The sequence below is a fragment of the Centroberyx gerrardi genome, chromosome 19 (genome assembly GCF_048128805.1).
Source record: "Centroberyx gerrardi isolate f3 chromosome 19, fCenGer3.hap1.cur.20231027, whole genome shotgun sequence".
In the NCBI taxonomy this organism is placed as follows: Eukaryota; Metazoa; Chordata; class Actinopteri; order Beryciformes; family Berycidae; genus Centroberyx; species Centroberyx gerrardi.
Window position 1 is genome coordinate 23,804,018 of NC_136015.1, and position 19,679 is coordinate 23,823,696.

The window sequence follows — 19,679 nt, forward strand, 5'->3', positions numbered from 1 at the left end:
GCGTCAGATCTTCTCCTCTCTCGTCTCTTATAAAGCATCACGGACCGATATACTCTTCTAAATCGCTCTGGATAAGTGTTTTCTAAAAGCCTTAAAGGTAAAAATGTAAATCACCTTTGAAATAGGAACAATAAAACAAAACAGGAATTACCCAGAGAGCCTTGAAGGAGTGGAGGGGCAAACTGAGAGGTTCAGTAAAACTTACAGCCGAGTTTCTGCTGTAGATCAGAGCTTGGTAGTTACTCTGTTTTATTAAAAGTTGTCTCTTGTCTAAACTGAGGTAGAATATAAGGGGAGGGGGTGAATTTAAAGCTTAAAATCTCTAACAAAGCAGGGAGGGCAGCTGAAATGTCGTTCCCTCTCCTCCTCCTCCTCCTCCTCCTCCTCCTCCTCCTCCTCTCCTTGCGTGTTATGGTTCATGTAGCAGTGGGCATCACATGACCAGCAGACCGCAAGTGTCATACAGAGAACATGAGACGAACCTGGTGACCAGAGGAGGGGAGGGAGGTGTGTGTGTGTCTCTGTGTGTGTGTGTGTGTGTGTGTGTATGTGTCGGGGGGGTTTGGGTTTGGGCTGAAGACCAGCTGAAAGGAGGAACGCATCCGATTTCTTCCACAAACCTTTGAACTTTCTCTCTTACCTCTGTATGAAGGATGCTAAATGTATCTAAGCTTGTGTTTTGTCAGTATGTCTCTGTACCAGTGTCACCATCGTCATTTATTGTACTTGGTGATCAAATTCATACTGTGAATTTACTGTAAACAGAGATGCTTTCACTGCTGTACAAAAGCATGTTTAAGCTACAATGATGGAGATACTGTATATGAATTGTCAGAGTTACAGAAAGTAAGGGCTTCATGTAAGAGAAGTTTTCTTGGGCCTTTAATATTATAGTCCTGTTACAAAACAAAACTATAGTGATGCTGTAATAGATAAACATAAAAAATAAACACAGAAAATAAACAAGTAACTAAACAAACAAATACACAGATAGATAGATAGATAGATAGATAGATAGATAGATAGATAGATAGATAGATAATGAAAGCAATATAAGTCCTCAGTTCTGATTGACTGATATCGCTTCACACCTGTGAGCCTATATCAACTCATTTACATATTAATGATGTTACGTAAACACACATGTGACCCAGATGTGACCACATAACCGTTAATTTACATATCAATGCGTCGCTTAGCAACCACGTTGTCTAGCCGCTACCCAAGAACTATATTCCTTGGCGGAAGAATAACATTTAATAGAATATAGGCCTATTACATATGATTTTATTTACTATTTAGGCCTACATTTGTTTTTAAAAAGCAGTGAGCCTCTCAAAGTTATTTCCCAGCAGCTCAGAGGGTTTCAGGTCTGTCATAACGCCTCCCAGCCGGTCTAAACCGCTGTAAACCCGCGGCCTTTTCACCTGTTTCTTAAATAAACTCTCCTCTGGTTTGACAGGCAGCTGCACGCGACCTTGACACTGGCGCGGGGGGCGTGTCCGGCGGCGCGCTGGAGGGATAAATTGCGGTGGCACCTTTGCTCGTCCCCGCTCTCTCTTGCTCCCCAGAGGATACACAGACAGACAGAGGCGCTTCACAAACGGTACTCTTCCACTTCTCTGGAGATCTTCTGAATTCTGAGTTTGACCGATGATGCCGAAATATTGCGATGAAACCTGAAAGTCTGCTGACGGTTTCACGCGCGCCGAGAATGATTTTACGCGCGGCTCCAAACGACAGGTGGAAGACTTCCTGTCCCAAAAAAAATCGCTGGCAAAGTCGTTCAATTGACTTGAATTGCGGTGCTGGAGTGGTTCATGCAACTCTCGGCTTGTAACCCTTACAATCTGGTTTCATATTTGCTTTGCATGCCGTTATCAAAAAATGTACATTAGGCCTACATAACTTAAGTTTGTGTTTCTGCAAAGTACTGCTTGCTTAAATTCATTTCAGTATTTCTGCAGTTGCTATGTAGTTTGTTTCATGGAGTTTTGTTCTTCAGGTGTTTTTCATGATGTGTTCTGTGCTGTTTGGGATGAGAAATAAATGTCTCTTCATTGTTTTCCCTTCCAGTGAGGACTATAGACCATATCAGGCAAAATGGTGAAGATTGGAATCAACGGGTGAGTTGATGCTGTTTGCTTTTAGTCACATTTGAAAAACTTTCATCTCACACTGCAGCTTTGAGAAGTGATTCCCTCTGAAACTTTGATTGATTGGACTGTGGGACAGGGTGAAGGCTACAGCTTCTATAGGAGTCTGTATATATGAGTTGGAGTGATTGTTTCTGCAAAGTCTCAACTTGCAGTGAGGAAGTTGGCTGTTTGTCTAAAATTAGTCATCTGAATTAGAGACTTAACTCTATTTTTCTGACTGAACCAGGGCAAAACTTTCTCCTGCTAGAATTTAAATCAGGATTTTTACCAGTCAGACGGGCCGATTTTGGAGAATTTGCCTCAACACTGCCAAAATATATGAAGTATCTAAACATCAGTGGCATGACTTGGGTTGTCTGCCTCCTACACTCTCAGAAAATAAGGAACAGAAAACGTCCATTAGAGAAACATGATTATATAGTCGTGTTTTCAAATCCCCTTTTCAGATTTTAGCATTGCTTTTTAATCTAAGGGCCAAAGGAATATTGTGTTTCTGTTATGATGATGCTGCTGTAAAACAGCCATGGCGTCTGCGTTGAGCCTCATTTGCCACCTGGTTAACAACTTTTTCTCGGGGAAACCCTTTGATTGGGTGCTAATAGAGACTGGTATCTAGATGGCGGCCGGACAGACCCACTGGGGCGGCGTCCAGAATCCTCAAGTTCCTCCGCCGGTTCCAAGTGTGAGGCAGCGTAACACAGGGGCGTCCCATGCATGTCGGACGTCCCGAAGTCCAGTAGCAGGGCAGCTGGACAGAGGGGTCACACATAGACTGCCTCTCAAGTTTCATACCAGTGACTGGACCAGAGTTTCCTCACTATTTATATTCTTTTAGCTGATGAGCGGATGCAGGATGACGTGCAGTAGTAGAAGCTTCATTTCCTTGATAGCTGACAACACTTCTGTGATCCTAGAATGATTATCTGAAAGAAGAGGCTGAGGAATGATGGGGGGAAAAAGAGATGAATAGAAGGGATTTTTCTTCTACTTCAAAATAAGAGCGTATTGGACTCAGTAGAGGAAGAAATGGGGGGGATATTATGAGTGGAGAGGATGATGTGACTTTCCCTGAAGTAGATTCAGTTAGAGTTATGCATCAAGTTATGCAATCAAGAACCAAAAAGCAGGAACGTTGCCTCTAGTTGCAAATTAATGGAAAAAAATGCAGCAAATATTCTTGTGTCCTTTTTTAGAGTGATCATGCATGATAGAAAAATCCTAAAGACATAAGTGCCAAGGTGAAAAGAGTTTGGTTTCTGTGGCGTGAAGCACTTTGATTTTTTTCCACCTCACCTAATAATAACTCATATTAGTTTGGGAGTCTCCTTGTCTAAATGCTGTTTGAGTGACGGGACGCTGGACTGGACCCGTCCATTCTCTAGTTATTTCTGGTCCAGTGGTGTCATGGCTGCCCCCCCCCCCCCCCCCCCCCTCCTCTCCAATCCCCTCTCCGTCTGCATCGCTCCTCTCCTCAGCTGTCACATTCCTTTTATTCTCCCCTCGTCTATTTTTAACGCTCTAACCTTTCTGCTGAAGTTCAGAGATCGTCCGCCTGCCGGTGTTAGGGAAGCTGCTCAGACTGAAGCTCACCAGCGGAACGGTTTCTCCTCGGCGGCGGAGCAGCTGCTGCCGAGCGGCTGGGAGATTAGCTCCTGGATCTGGACCTGTCCCAACACCAACATCGAGCCGCCACACACACACACACACACAGACACACACACACACAAGATGGGCTCCGGTCCATTTGGACACGCCGGCTGCTTGGTGGCTTCCCAAAACCAACGCAGGGGAAACCGTCCGCTGCCTGTCTGAAGCAGTTTTTTACAGCATCACTCCCACTCTGTCCAGGAAACAAGAAAAGCAGCGACTTCAATTTTGTCCAATAATGAGATTTTATAATTGTCAGTCCACTTCATTATGGATAAAGAATAACTCGAGCTGACAAACTCATCGCATTTTCTTACCAGGCCCTGCAGTTAAAAGAAACTAAAGAACCTCAGTCATTTTTCTCAGCTTAACTCTGAACAGTTTACTGTCTTTTGTGGGACAGCAGTCTAATGAGAATATTAGTTTCCCTGCTTTTTGGTGTTGCTGTTACAGTCCTGAAGATGAGACCTTACAAAGAAACTAGAAGGCACTCGGGACGGCAAACCTCCGCCAACACTGAACAATTCTCCAACTTGCTGTTCCACCCAAACACATCAGTCCTATCACTTAAATTTTAAGTTAAATTGATTTCTTGACTCTGCAAATATCCCTTTAGGATTTGAAATCAAGTCTCTATCTCTTAGTTTTATAGTTATGGCTAAAGATAATCGCCTAATGGCAGAAATCTCAGATCCAGATCTCCACCAAAATGTAATCAGTAGTTCCTTTGGCCCAATGCTGATCTGTTCACCAAATTTCAATGGAAATCAGTTCATAAGTTTTTGAGCTATCCTGCTGACAGACGGACAAACACGACCTCCTCGGCGGACTAAATAATGCTGTTTCCTGCATATCAGACCTGATGCAGACCTTCACCACATGGGATGAAGGCTGCTTTCCTATCTTGACTTCATTTGTCATGAAACCTAAAAGCAGAAGATGCAGAATATTGAGGTGTTTTTTTGTTGTTTTTTTGGAGCGCTGAAGCCTCGCATTAAAACCAAAAACTTGAGTTGTTGCACTAATGAGAGAAGAGACTTTCCAGCGTTACCAAACGCTTCTGTTTTGACTTCTGGTGCTCCTTCACCTCTGGCTGGTGCTTTCTTCTGTAGATGGAGAGAGTCTCTTATTTTAGCATGCAGGGGGGCGGGGGGGGGGGGGGGGTGTTACGGTCTCTGTCGCTGGGTAAAGATTTAAACGGTCCCGTCTCATCGCTGACAGCATAACTGTGTAATGTGACTCCTGTGTGCTGGAGACACAGCAGGTTACATAACAGACTGCTGTCCTGAACATCTGACTCAGGCACAGGGCCATCAGCTACACATGAGTGTGAAGTATAGATCGTATAGTTAATGTTAATATGCCGCAATGTGAAGTCTTCTCTCATCTTGTCAGACATGAATCAAACGATAGTTGAATCAGATTCAGTTTTATTGTTCTCACATAACTGATGTAAATGAGAAAATTCAAAGTAAAAAATTAGGGAATGGGTCTCTTAATGAGGCAGTGTGTATATATAAAGAAGTGGCATGCAGTGGTACATTGTCTGTTAAATAATGACTAGAAATGGAAATTTTAATAAACAGGACTCTTATCTATAGTGTGCACATGGTTCTCTGTTGAAACCTGACTGATTGCACTGATGGGAAGCAATAATAATAATTTCTTCATATAGCACTTTTCTTAAAGTTAGTTAAAGTGCTTCACAGCAGAAGACACAAAATAAAATGGTGCGCAAGGGAAAAGTGACAGTTGCACAAAACTTAGTGATTCTCTTAGGCAGGCTAGTGGACGACGGGTTGAATCTGGACAGTCTGGTCTGGGGGAAATGTGGATCAGGTATATGGAAAAGCAAAAGCTCTTTCCTGTCGATAAAATGTTGTGGAAGAACTCCCTGCCCCCGTCCAGTTTCCGCTTAACCAGGAAACTGGACTGTGTTCCTAGTAAAACCTGGTCAAATAATCCTCAGATACTTATGGTTTGCATCTACGTGCCAACAAGTGTTTGGTGTTTTCCATGTAGGACAACACAGTGAAGTTTAGACAGTCATGGGAAAGTGTTTGAAAGCCAGTTTAGTGTCATTTTCTGTGATTGATGGCTCACCTGAAACTCCGCCCACCTGCAGTTAAAAGTACTAAGAGTTATTCACACACGCAGTTTGACCCGGGTCAGTTCTTACTCAACCTGCCTGGTTAAATAAGGGGTTTTCAAAAGAAACTGCTTCTCTGCGTGACTGAAACGCCCAGCAGATAGAGTGTGTGTGTGTGTGTGTGTGTGTGTGTGTGTGTGTGTGCAGCGTCTCATCTGCGGTCTGATGAGGTTAAACAGTAATATCAGCTCATATCAGACTGCCTTTATTTCCTTTTGTATAGATTAGACACGAGAACATGCAGATTCCTCCAGCTGAACTCCAACCAGGCTCTGAACGTTCGGTTGAATTGTCTGTTGGAAGATTTTTTATTTTAAACATAAATATGACGAAATGCATAAGAGGAAAGAGTTGGATTGTGCAGGTGAGGTGAAGCAAAACCAAAGCGGCTTTTTGAAGCGTCTCTCATCCAAAGAAACTTCAGCTGATCTGGGCACATGGAGGATGAATTTGTAACTCAATTAACTTTAAGTTACTCTTTGCTGCTTCTCTTCTCTTCCCTTACTCTGCTCTTATAACAACATCTACCTTCAGCCGACTTATTAAGCCTCTTCAGACGCTTTGAATTTCTGAGTATTTTTCATTTCAGAGCCTCTTGCATTCTGCAGTGGTCTAAATTTTAAGCCATTTTCCTGTGGCTTTGTGTTCCTGATCACTCCTGATGTGTGACCTTTTTATAGCTGAATCTACCTCTACTTCCTTCACCTTCCTCCTCCTCCTCCTCCTCTTTCTCTTGCAGGCTGTTATCTTGAAGTAAACCCGGGGAAACATCTACCTACCTGTCTTTTTTAGCTTGTATTTCTTCTGTCTTTTCCCTGCGCTTTTCTCAAGTGATCTCTCCAGGGTCACAGGAACACTCTTTACCTTTTTTATTCAGGATAATTCTTCCTGTTTGCTCCCCCCTTCTTCTTCTTCTTCTTCTTCTTCTTCTTCTTTCCGTCTGTCTCTCTGAGCTGCAGTGACGGCAGCCATATTAGGTGTAAACAGAAGCTTTCGGCCTCCTGTGCCAACTGTTGTGGTCTTCAGTCAGGGTCGGCAGGTCTTGTGTGTCCGTCCGTCCTGCAGGGCGACGCTCATGTTAGCTGGGTGTCGCTGCCACCTGCTGGTTGGAGAGCGGTACTGCGGTGTGAGTTGGGAGGCGGCGACGTTTTCACACCCAAAGATGGTTTGCAGGAAGATTATAAAACCGAAAAAGTGGGATCCATATAATGCACAAATCAAGTCGTTTATTTGCTTTAAATAGTGCTAAGAAAGACTAGATTTGTGTTAATTTATTGCTTTGAAGTGCTTGTATTTGTTAGCACTATTACAGGAAATAATATCATTTTGTGCATTATAAGGATTCACACCTTTTCTATTTTATGTTCTCTGAGCCATTGGGAACCGATTTTAAACTGTTACACAAATTCTGGTAAAATTTATGACAATTTGAGGGTGAACAGAGTGGTGTAAGAAGGTTTTGGCAAACTTTACAGAAGACAATTTTGATCAACTGTTGGAAATGTTTGTGTGATAAACGGACTGGAGTACAGACTGACCACACTGTGATCCTGTTGGTTTTCTCTGCAGCATGGTGACTGAATGAAGTTAATTGACTTTCTTCCGTCCCACAGATTCGGTCGTATCGGCCGTCTGGTGACCCGCGCCGCCGCCACCGGAGGCAAGGTGGAGGTTGTGGCCATCAACGACCCCTTCATCGACCTGGACTACATGGTGAGGACCGGCTTTACTCTCTGTATCCGTGTGGGACGGTGTTTTTTTTTTTTTCCAAGTCTGGGCTGGGACTCTGTAGCTGATCACAGGGAGATTACAATGTGCCTCCAAGTGGTTAATGATCATTTGATTGGTTTTTCTACTCTGGACCAGCTGATGAACAGTCACTGTGTGCGGAGTATGATCCTGTAACGGCTTAGTCTAAAAGAAGGGCAGGGTTAGTTTCAGTCTGTCTGTGTACATTCATTTCAGTCATCCAGGTAGCAAGATGTCTGAAAAAAATAAAACCTGAATCAACTAGACTTCTCCTGTTCCTCTTCATTTTAAGTTCAGTGGATTTTGTTTTATTTAGTTTGCAAAATCAGCTCTAGGTCATGAGAAACATTATGGAAGTGAGGAGAGAATCTTAAACACTTGAATTAGAAGACAGTAGAGAGCTAATATGAGTCTTAGAAAACCTCCACTTGAGTATTCACTGTTGGATTGGGCTCCACTTGAAGCTTTGCCATTTAAATAAATGGTGCAGCAGCTACAGCAGATTTTTGAGATCCTATACTTTAATCAAATGGGTGTTTCCCCTGCACAGTTCTATAAAACTCTTGAACACACATGCATTTTCAGTGCTTTAAACTTGCACTTCATCCTCCTCCTCCTGTAGGTCTACATGTTCAAGTATGACTCCACCCACGGCCCCTTCAAGCACGGAGAGGTGAAGGCAGAGGGCGGCAAGCTGGTGATCGGCAACATGCACATCATGGTCTTCCACGAGTACGTTCCCTCACACTGACGCGTAGTTTCCTTATTTCTACAGGGAAAGGGTTTGTTGCATCACAGTATTTTTAGCAACTTTACCCTGCAATTCTGTTTTCAATACAATACCGGCTTTGATTAACGGTGAAGCGAAGGTGTAATGGGCAGCTTTAGCTTTTGAAATTTGGATTCTATTTCAATCGCTGGCCGGTATGTATCGGTTAATGACCTCTGACCTCTTGTGTTTACAGGAGGGACCCCGCCAACATCAAGTGGAGCGACGCTGGTGTCGACTACGTTGTTGAGTCCACCGGTGTTTTCACCACCATCGAGAAAGCCTCCGTAAGTCTGACAGCCGCTGCCGAGCTGCGAGACCCAGTTCAGAGGAATGTGGCGCTGTACGATGGGCAGTTTCAGCCAAGGAATCAGTAAAATGCATTGAATCTTATACCGATTATTCCTGTAAACGACACCAGCAAAAAAAAACAACATGACTTCCCACGGTCATGGAAATCCTGGAAAAGTTACGGAATTTCAGATCTGGGACTAGAAATATTTTGGAAAATATCATTAAACCTTTGGAGAACTCATTAAATTTTATATATGATACTTTAGCATTTTTGTCAATTTGAATCAAAAATTTACAGTGTAATTTGGAAAATTGGCTAACAAGTTGGAGAAAAATTCATTACCTTCTGCCTCGGATCAGAGTTCAGTCCTCTGACCTTTGCCCTCTTGTCTGCCCCCCCCCCCCCCCCTCCCAGGCTCACCTGAAGGGCGGCGCTAAGCGGGTGGTGATCTCCGCCCCCAGCGCCGACGCCCCCATGTTCGTCATGGGAGTCAACCACGACAAGTACGACACCTCCATGAAGGTCGTCAGGTGAGAATCTCCTCTTTATAGTTTGGGATTTTTCATTCGTTTTTACTTTTTGTGTAGTTTTCAGTTTTTGTTTCTGTTCACTGTTGCTTTGGTAGTTTAAGTTTTCATTGAGTTTCAGTTCTAGATGTAGTAATTTTGGTAGGGGAATGTAATTTTTATATTTTTAAAGGTGTAATGATATAAGTTCAGCAAAGCTATTATTTTCTATGTTTGCAACATGTATTGTGTAATACAAATAAATTATAAATTCTTTAAAAAATGTATTTACATGATTTTTTTCATTTGATTTTACATCCTCAACTAAAAGTTGGGACCATTTCTAAATCCCCTTTTTTTTTTTTCTTTAACCCTGCACATAAACAAATTATTTTATTAGTTTTACAAATACACAAGATAGTTTTAGTTTTTTCATTGTCTCATTTTTTATTTTTATTTCAGTTCATAATGCTTTTAACATTTTCATCTCAGTTTTAGTTTGCGATAATAAGCTTGGTATGTGCAAACCCATAATCAGAAGTGAAACATGTGTCTAATGTATAAATCTCCAGGCTGCAGTGTGAACAGTTTCTGTCGATGTCTGGATGATTTCCAGTTTGCCAAAAAGCGAAAGTCAAACCAAGATCATCTCTAAACATTACTGCACCCAGACTGTCTCTGACACATTCGCTGCATCTGTATTTCTGTCACTGAAAGCACCGTCAGAGTGTTTTGTAGCATTTGTATGAATTTTTTTTTTTTTACCTTGTCGTGTTTCCATAGCAACGCTTCCTGCACAACCAACTGCCTGGCTCCCGTCGCCAAGGTCATCAACGACAACTTTGTCATCGTTGAGGGTCTGATGGTGAGGAACGACACACGATGTTAAAATCACACACTGCTGCCATGTTGCTGCCTCTGCCTCTGCAGCATCATGTTTCACACACACTGGTATCTGCTATGATGCATTTAGGGACACTGAAAATGTGGCGTAAAACTGAACTTTTCAGTCTTATCAGTCACAGTGGCTTTTTGATTCATGAGGTAAATGTGATTTCTTAGTGTCTAGAGGAGTTTTTAAGAATAAATAAAATGATCAAACAGACTGGCTACTTGTAAAAGAGGCTAGTGGAACTGACAGATCTGCCAGCCACGGCCAAAATTTACCAGCATTTGCCTGGCAGCTGCCATTTGTTTCAAAGCTAAGGCAAAAGACAAAATTATGGTTAGATAAGATGATCATCTATCAGTTTTCTGAATATTTATAGTGTCTAGAGTAGCTTTTAAAATAAAATGGGATGACTAAATGGTTTATCGCTAGTAGAACTTATGGAACAAAACATGCCAGCATTTAGTTAATTGGCCCTCAACAGGACAAAATAATAAACATTTTATTTATACAGAACCTTTCTTAAAACAAGTTTACAAAGTGCCTCACAACCAGTAAAACGGATAAAATAAAGTAAACAAACAAGTGGGTTATATAGAATAAAGAGCAAAAGTAAAATAAGCATTTACCAAAGCAGATCTGATGTAACTGCCCCCCCCCCCCCACAGAGCACAGTCCATGCTGTCACCGCCACTCAGAAGACGGTGGACGGTCCCTCTGGTAAGCTGTGGAGAGACGGACGCGGAGCCGCCCAGAACATCATCCCCGCCTCCACCGGCGCCGCCAAGGCCGTGGGCAAGGTCGTCCCCGAGCTCAACGGGTACGCCTCCCGACCTCTGACCCCTGACCCTGTGGGCAAGCGGCACGAGAGAAGGGAATTTCCTTATGGGGGATTGAAGTGTAACATTAAATTTGTGAAATCAGTCAGTAAATCGGTGAAATCAACTGCTGCAGTGTTTCATATTGGTTCGTCACTCCTGGTATTAAATATTGATAAATTCATATGCGTAGGTGGTTTTAAAAAATCCATAGGACTTGAAAAAAATTGAAAAGCCAATTTCAGGCAAACTGGAAGGAATAACATATCCTCTTTTAATTGTTTAAATGTGTGGAAAAAGTTGCATATTGCAGCTTTAACATGAGAAACAGAGCAGGAATTGTGGTCCTGTACGCTTAGAGATCGACGTTTTTTTTAAGTTTTGGAGGTGCCATGTGATATTTCTGCCTTCATAACTAAACAGAAGCACTGTGTCACATTTTGGTTTTTTTGGGTCTAACCTGCCTGTGTTGTTTCACAGTAAGCTGACTGGCATGGCTTTCCGTGTCCCCACCCCCAACGTCTCTGTGGTCGACCTGACCGTCCGCCTGGAGAAGCCCGTAAGTCTCTCTGATGCACTTTTATATCACTTAATACAACTGCTAATTTGTTTTTTTTTCCCTGTAATTTGATTTAAACTTCATTTTGACTGTAAACTTGATATAAAACAGGAAGGAAAGTTGAGGTTTGCCACCTTCTGTTAAATTTGGACAGATTTTAATGCTGCATGATGAATTATCTTATTATAACTTGATGTTGCTTCTCATGTATCCTCTCCAGTGTTTTGATCTAAGCAGCGAGATCCTTTCCTTCTGCTGTAATATCTGAAATATTCTCCTAATGATGCCACAGTCTGAAACCCAAACCTCTGGTTTCTTGTTTCGTTTCTTTGTTGATGATGTAATTCCTTCCCTGTTTGTTTTTAATATGACATGTCTCTTCATTTCCTCCTCCAGGCCAAGTACGATGACATCAAGAAGGTCATGAAGGCCGCCGCCGAGGGACCCATGAGGGGAATTCTGGGATACACAGAGGACCAGGTAAAAAACACACATCCAGTCATTACAGATGTGTTTAGACGTGGTCATCTTCTCAGTCTCCACCAGCAGCACATGCAGTTTGATTACAGTGGGTTTATGTTTGGGGTGTAGTGTCTGAATTGGACCAGTAGATGGCAGCACATCCCAGAATAATGTGGCTGATGGGACGTTGAAACCTGTTTCTTATGAGAACAGGTTCTCAGGTCTCTTTAGTATTTTTATAGCATTTAAAAAAAGGAAATGCCAACAAGTATCTTATAATTTTAAAAACACCATACCGTGTGTTTAAAGGACAGGCACTGGTGAATCTGCAGATATTTACACTGTGTATATATTAAAAATATTTTGTGAGTATAACTTATGATTATTGATTTTTAACGTTTTTGGAATCAAACAGGATATGGCATTAATCTAAAGATCACCTTTTTACAGCAAACCATTTTCACAAGCAGCTTGTTGGACAGCTTTCTATATTAAATAAATAATGTGTTGTGTCTGTCTGTCTGTCTCTCAGGTTGTGTCCACAGACTTCAACAGCGACTGCCGCTCCTCCATCTTCGACGCCGGCGCCGGCATCGCCCTCAACGACCACTTCGTCAAGCTGGTGTCATGGTGCGTGAATTACTGCAGCGTTCACAACCTTTTTCAGCTGGTGACCCCGTTTTGAAGCCGGAACATTCCTGTGACCCCCCCAGTATTTTAAACACATCTTGACACTGATGTGCTGTCGGAGTGTGTGTGGATCATGTAGAAACTTTGCTTCTTCAGAGGGACAGAAATTGAGTTTCTTTTAGGGCTGAAAGCTATTGACAAAAAAATCGAAATGTGATTATTTGATAGAATATTGCTATTGCGATTTAAACTGCGATTCATATCATCACAAGTTTTTCTAGTCATGCATTTTTTTTAGAACTTTAAAATTGTTTCGATAAAAGTGATTTTGGAAAGAAAATTGTCAATTTGCAGGATTTACTCCTTGTTCAGAAGTTCATTTTGCGATTTCTTTTGTTTGTTTTTTTACTTCCCTTTTTGTTTTTAATCTCTTCTCTCTCTCTCTCTCTCTCTCTCTCTCTCTCTCTCTCTCTCTCTCTCTCTCTCTCTCTCTCTCTCTCTCTCTCTCTCTCTCTCTCTCTCTCTCTCTCTCTCTCTCTCTCTCTCTCTCTCTCTCTCTCTCTCTCCCCAGGTACGACAACGAGTTCGGCTACAGCAACCGCGTGTGCGACCTGGTGCAGCACATGTTCTCCAAGGAGTAAAGTCCTCCTCCGGGCCGCTCACCACTCTTTTCCCATGATGCATTATTCCTTCCCATGATTCCTTCCTCTTCCTTCACCTGTAACCGGACGCCCTGCCGTCCGCCCCGGGAGCAAACCGTACACGACTAGCGAACCAAACGCCTTTTTATATGATGAAGTCACCTCTGTTCTGTTCGACAGTGAGGACTGATGGGTGTTTTACTGCCTGTACAGAGCGTTTCCACCACTGATCTGTATTGTACTGGATGGTCTTGTTGCACTCTTCATGCACAGTGGCTGCTCTGCACTCCACATGATAATAAAGTCCTCCGTTTGTGGAAACAACTGCAGTTTTCTCCTTCTTCTGAGTAAAGCGTAGTATACTGTGGAAGCAAATTCAGGTTTATTCAATCTGCAGGTTGGGAGACAAGGAACTCAAATCTAGATGATTACAGAGTTTTATATTGAGTATTCATGATTATGTTAGTACAGATAGAATATAATAAAGCTATTGGTCAAAAGGTGCAAGAACAAGACTGAACAACCAATGATAATTATACTTCTAGCACTTTATGGAGATGCATAATAAGAGATGACCGCCTTCTTCCAGGACAGTGATTCTCAACCTTTTTCATATCAAGGACCCTAATTTAGTCCACATTAGAGCCACAGACCCTCATTTGATGAGATTTTGTCTCTCGGACTCAAATCTAAGAATATCTTTATTGTCAGATATGATTTTGTCCAGAATCCCATGACTATCTGTATTGTAGGTAGAGAGATAACAGAGAAACTGTGATCCAAACAGTCATTCTTCTACATTCTCTAATTGTGTTAACTTCTTATAAATTAAATAATGGTGGAAGTTTAACAATTGATCAATTTGCTGGGGACCCCCTGGATCTCCCTCAAGGACCCCTGGTGGTCCCCGGACCCCACGTTGAGAACCGCTGTTCTAGAAGACAACAAGTCTGGTCGATGAGATTTGGACATTTCCACCTTCCAGGCTCACAGTTCAGTGAGAAACACACAGGATGTTACTTTAGAGTTTAATCTGATAATGGTGAAGCAGATTCAGTGTTCTTGAGTTTTAGGCACTTCAGGTGTAAATATGGGTCAAAGGTTATATATTAAGTGAGCATATAGGAATGTTACTTAGTATAGGTATTTTTCCATTTCTTCCTCAACAGTACACTTTACACTCGGTGTATATTATACTGTACAATTAAGCATATTTGGAGTGTACTCACCTCTGATGTAGCTTTCAGCCAAAGTGTATTGGATGGTGGAGTTGCACTTTACTGTATCTATCTTTTCAACTGACCTTTCTTTGGAGTCTTGGTACATTTATCTGAGCTAAGAATCAGACTATCTATAACCCCAAAGTTAAATCAGAGGTTGTTGAACATTTTTCAGCCAGAAACTTGAGCTGGCTGCACTAGTCTTGCCCAGACACCTTTTAAAAATGACCCAGGGTTTGGTGCAGAATATGAAATTTGTTTCTGGGAGAACTGCCAAATTATAATGAGCCAGTTTTGCTTGCAACAATGTCAGGACAAAGCCAAAGAACCACAGTTTTTCTGGCTAAGCTTATTGCCTACAATAAATGTTTGTATCTTTAACTTGAACTCCAGTCTGCTAGTTTAAAGCTCCCATATGATTCAGTTTTCATAGTTTTCTAGTTTTCTTTATTTGTGACATTAACTAAGAGGAGGGGTGTGTGTGTGTGTGTGTGTGTGTGTGTGTGTGTGTGTGTGTGTGTGTGTGTGAGAGAGAGAGAGAGAGAGAGAGAGAGAGAGAGAGACCAGAGCAGTGCCTGCTAGGAGTTGTAGTTATTGTTGTTGAACCAGTAGGAGAAATGCATTACATCCATTTAACACTGCCCGGTGCGCTTCTATTATCGTTACTACGGTACCCCAAGACTTTCCCGCTGCTCCTCTCTTGCCGTCATTACGGTAGCCGAAAGCCGCAGTCATTGACTTGTTTATTCCTGGTCACTGCTGCACCGCTGCTCGGCACTCTGCTCCGGTTCATTTGACTCGCTTATCCCCAGAGCAAAAGTTAGTATTTGCGCCTCGGCCGGACAGGTACGTCGCTTAACTCTTTCATTATAGCCGCAAAATCTCCCTCTGCCTTTAGCACTTTATTCTAAGCCTTAGAATAAACTATTTTACGACAGTGCGCTCCCCCCCTGCCTGAGCTCTCGCCTAGAATTACCCCAAATTCACTTTAATATTCCTATAATATTCCTATAGGGACCTGCAGTGTGTCTGTGGTGCCAAATACTGAGTTTACAGTGACCTAATCGTACTTTATGCTATTTTTTTTTATTTTTATCCCCCATGGTTGTCTATCACTATAATATTCTTATAATATTCCCTTAGGGACTTGTCATTTTGCTGCGACAGGATATTTGTAGGCCTATAGCATCCTTATAAGATTTATTAGCTGATTATTATAGTCCTATAGCTCTTTGCGCAAGAGTGACCGTCCGGCGAACTAGTTTCCATTTAGGAGAGAGGAGCAGAGAAAGGAGTGTTGGGCCTGGATTCTGTGACGGGACAATAATTCTCTGCATACGGAATTCGCTGCCAAGCTGAATATTGAAGACGGTGTTCATGCCGGATTTCGAGCACTTCAGATTTTCCTACTCGAGCATGAATCCGGTTCTGGGGGAGAGCAGCTTCTTGGCCCAGCAGCACCACCACCAACTGACGGGCCAGGCGGACTCCACCATACCGGACCCGGGCTACTTCCTGGGGGACCACACCGGGTTCGGGTCGGATGGGTTGTCCGGGCTGGACCTGGGCGCCCTGCCGCCGTCGGGCCTCGCCTACCTCCACCTGAACAACCCTCTCCACCGCGTGCCGCCGGCGGCCACGGCGCTGCGCAACGACCTGGGATCCAACATCAGCGTCCTGAAGACTCTGAACCTGCGCTTTCGCTGCTTCCTGGCCAAAGTCCACGAGCTGGAGCGCAGGAACAAGGCCTTGGAGAAGCAGCTGCAGCAGGCTTTGGAGAATAATGAGGAAAACGAAGGGGACGCACACCTGCAAAAGCCGTTAACTAAAGAGATGGGGGTCCAGACTGGTTTTGTTGGGCCGATCCCAGTGCGGCCGGGCCTCATCCCGCTCCACAACGCCAATAACGCGGCCTACCTGCCCGGCGGCCTCCTGTCTCCCACCCTGAACCCCCCCTCTCTGTTTGACTCCAACAACACCAAATCCTTCCTGGGGAACAACCTCAACCCGATCACAGTCTCCACGGATTCCAACTCCAACCTCACCACGTCCGGGTTCTCCCTCAGCCCGGCGCTGACGCCCACAGACCCGACCAGGACCATCACCAACATCAACGAGAAATACACCGGGATGTCCGCCACCAACAACCACCCCCCTCCTCCCCCCCGCTTCCTCCCCGGGACTATCTGGTCCTACAACCACACGCGCCGGTTCGGCACCGGGAGGGAGTCGTGCGTCACGGGCCCCGGAGTCTCCTGGACGCAACCGGACGGTGTCGGGGTGCAGATCGACACCATCACGCCGGAGATCCGGGCGCTGTACAACGTCCTGGCCAAGGTGAAGAGAGAGAGAGACGAGTACAAGAGAAGGTGAGGATGGAGGATGGAGGGTGGAGTGGAGGGCAAACACACCTTAAAGTTTACACACCTTTTCATCTGCAGAATAGAGTTTTTACACTTTTTAAGCTGACATAAGTCTTTATGACATGAATTCATAGTATGCATCACATTATGTAGTTGGGTTTGACCAACAGCCAATGGGTTTTTGAAGGCCAAAACCACTTTGGCCTTCAAAAACTTTTTGTATTAAAGCTGCTGATACCGATACTATTCTGTGCCAATATCCAGGATCTCTCAATCTGACTATTTTCATGCCAAAAAATTACGATTCACTGTTTCCACCAGAGTTTTCTTCTTGCCAGGGTGGAAAAGCCTCTGAAACAGCATGTAGACCATCATGGGACACTAAAACTAAAAATGGTAGAGGAAACTCTGGGATACATTACCACCTTTACATAAAGCATTCATTTACAAAACACACAGTTGAACAATTAAATGAATAAATAAATGTGCAAGGAAAATGACATTTCACTGTAGGTTTGTTTTTCTGTGGTCAGGGTGGAGCCTCCATCATATCAGAGGTGGGGATGCTGACTGGCCAGTATCCAGTATCTAATGGGACCAATATCGATCTGATAGAGCCTACCAGCTAACCGATATAGTGGTCCAACCCTAGTATGTAGTATGTTACATACAGTATATGGTGTGTTACATGTTACTAGAGCTGCAGATTGGTGATTTGAGGGTTTACAAAAGGGAATAGCATCCAGTCATGTATCTTAAGGATTTATGCAGGCATGCAGGCCCTACCCAGGTCCTTTCTGGGCATGTTAGCATGGCTTATGCACCAGTTAGCCTCAGTACCATTGACTTGTATTGGATGCCAGCGTCGAGCACAGTGCCTTGTACCCACCTTCAGAGCAGTTTCTACCCACCATCACTACACCACTGATGCTGATCCCTTTAATACAAAATAAGTCATGCATCCCCTCTGGTTAATCATATTTTTAAAGGTAAAGTAAGTTAAACTTGACCTTCTTTTCTGATTTATTTTAATAAGTTGTGTCCAATCTGGATGATGTTACTCAGCCTCTATATTATATAATATCCTACTTACTTTGTTCCACATGCAGTGAGTTTCTTGTGGTATTCTAGCATATTTGGAGCACAGTCATGTAGCCAGAATAGAATCTATTCTATAATTTCACACAGTGCAGGCCTGTGAAAACTGTACACATTATATATGTACATGGACACATGCTGTACCAATAAGTAGGCACCAAACAACACATAATGGCTTCCAAACTAAACACAGGAAACATTGTAGTATGAAAAAGCAAGTGGTGCAAGATGAGCAGATAATATGAACAGAATAAAGTAAGTAATCTAATATTCTATAATTTATTAGTAATAATAAATATAACCTCCCTATTTGTCAAAGTTGAACTAATATCCAGCCACAAGCAGAAGAATAAGAGAGAAAGTGAGGTCATATCAGAGAAGCAGACGTATTGGACAGGACAGTTTGACTTATAGGCTTTGTCTAGTTTTACAGAGTGTGGCTCATATTACAGTTGTGTTGTGAAAAGTGACTAGCAGAAGGCACCGCACTCACCTCATGTCAGATCTGGTGTGTACAGTCTAGATCAGGATGAGTCTGAAGAGAGAGAGTGTGGCTGAAATATTGAATTCTACGATGGGTTGTTTCAGCCAAGCAATCTGATTGGTTAAAAAGACACTCCGGCCATTTTGACAATTCCCATATAACACAGTTCGCCTTGCTTTAAGGGTTGTTTTGCCAACTAATGTGGTAACCAGGGAGCTAGTTAGCAACCTTTCTTTTTTCTCCTGTTTTCCCATTCTTACGTTTGTATCCCACTTTGAAGACAACTTTTCATCTAGTACACATGCCTTGTTAACTGTTAAAAGCCATAATATCTTTGAGGAGGTTCCTAACTGTGGTTATGGGTACTGTGGTGATGCATCACTGTTATAACCACAATTACACTAAAGAACAGCAGTTGCAATATTGTAATTTCAGAACAAGATAACACAAACAGAATCTGGACATGCAAATCTCGGCATGCAAACCAAGATATTAAAATGCAATGTTAGATTGCAGTGCATTGATGATGAGATGGCATGAAACGCTTTGCATTTCTCCACATGAGCACAGTGTGATTTTACTGGTCAGATGTAGAATAAGAATTGCAACTTCGCATTTTAACATCTCGGTTTGAGAAGTTTTATCTTCCATTTGTGAGTGCGACAACAACATATGAACAACATATGAAAGAAAAACATATTTGGTAACAGGAAATATGTTGCAGAGTAGGATGTCCCAAAGAAACACAACAAACAAAAAAGGGTTTTATGTTATTTTTGCAGCATTTTTGTCATTTTAAATAGAGAAATAGGATGCACATGCAAAAAAGCTGTGATATTTTAACCTTTAGTTATTCAGGAAAGGGTTTTGCTCAGCATGCATGCTCTTCAGCACCGCCCTGCTCCACATTTGTACCGTCCCACTCATCCTACTGTTGAGGTAGTCTGTATTAAAAACCCCTGACCTCACAACTCTGGTTTGTGCTCCAGCCTGCTGAGCCAGGATGCCACTGCAAGGCAATGCTTTTGTCACATTGATTTTCCAGACATTTCAGAAGCAGCAGGATCATCCAGTACACAACAACTCACTCTGACCTGTGTAGAGACTGTTTATCATTTAAAATGTGTTTTAGTGTTGCTGACATTGCTTTTGCATTGACATTTGTTTTTAACCTATGAGAGATTAAGAGAGAGTCAGCAAAAGAAGATATGGATAGCAGGAGCTAGCTAGATAGTTAGAGA

At 42.8% G+C, this 19,679-nt stretch overlaps 2 protein-coding genes across 2 annotated transcripts in view; both read left to right on the forward strand.

Annotated features, from left to right (window-relative positions):
• Positions 1-1,562: 1,562 nt before the first annotated feature.
• Positions 1,563-13,576, forward strand: LOC139915951 (glyceraldehyde-3-phosphate dehydrogenase-like). The gene is made up of 12 exons (XM_071904741.2): positions 1,563-1,606; positions 2,077-2,126; positions 7,569-7,668; positions 8,327-8,436; positions 8,670-8,760; positions 9,183-9,298; positions 10,058-10,139; positions 10,832-10,983; positions 11,462-11,540; positions 11,937-12,020; positions 12,535-12,632; positions 13,204-13,576. The coding sequence occupies exons 2-12, from the start codon at positions 2,104-2,106 to the stop codon at positions 13,271-13,273; spliced, it is 1,005 nt and encodes a 334-aa protein (XP_071760842.1). The 5' UTR covers positions 1,563-1,606; positions 2,077-2,103; the 3' UTR covers positions 13,274-13,576.
• A 2,294-nt stretch (positions 13,577-15,870) lies between these two features.
• Positions 15,871-19,679, forward strand: part of iffo1a (intermediate filament family orphan 1a) — a 14,356-nt gene continuing 10,547 nt past the window's right edge. The window contains exon 1 of the mRNA XM_071904746.2: positions 15,871-16,862. Within this exon, the coding sequence (XP_071760847.1) occupies positions 15,871-16,862 (992 nt within the window). The remainder of the gene's footprint in view (positions 16,863-19,679) is intronic.

Bases quoted from the DNA above. Each gene is read 5' to 3' on its own strand.
- LOC139915951 (XM_071904741.2), top strand. From the start codon at position 2,104: ATGGTGAAGATTGGAATCAACGG. The intron at 7,669-8,326 runs GTGAGGACCGGC...CTCCTCCTGTAG, and splicing joins TCATCGACCTGGACTACATG to GTCTACATGTTCAAGTATGA. The intron at 10,140-10,831 runs GTGAGGAACGAC...CCCCCCCCACAG, and splicing joins TCATCGTTGAGGGTCTGATG to AGCACAGTCCATGCTGTCAC.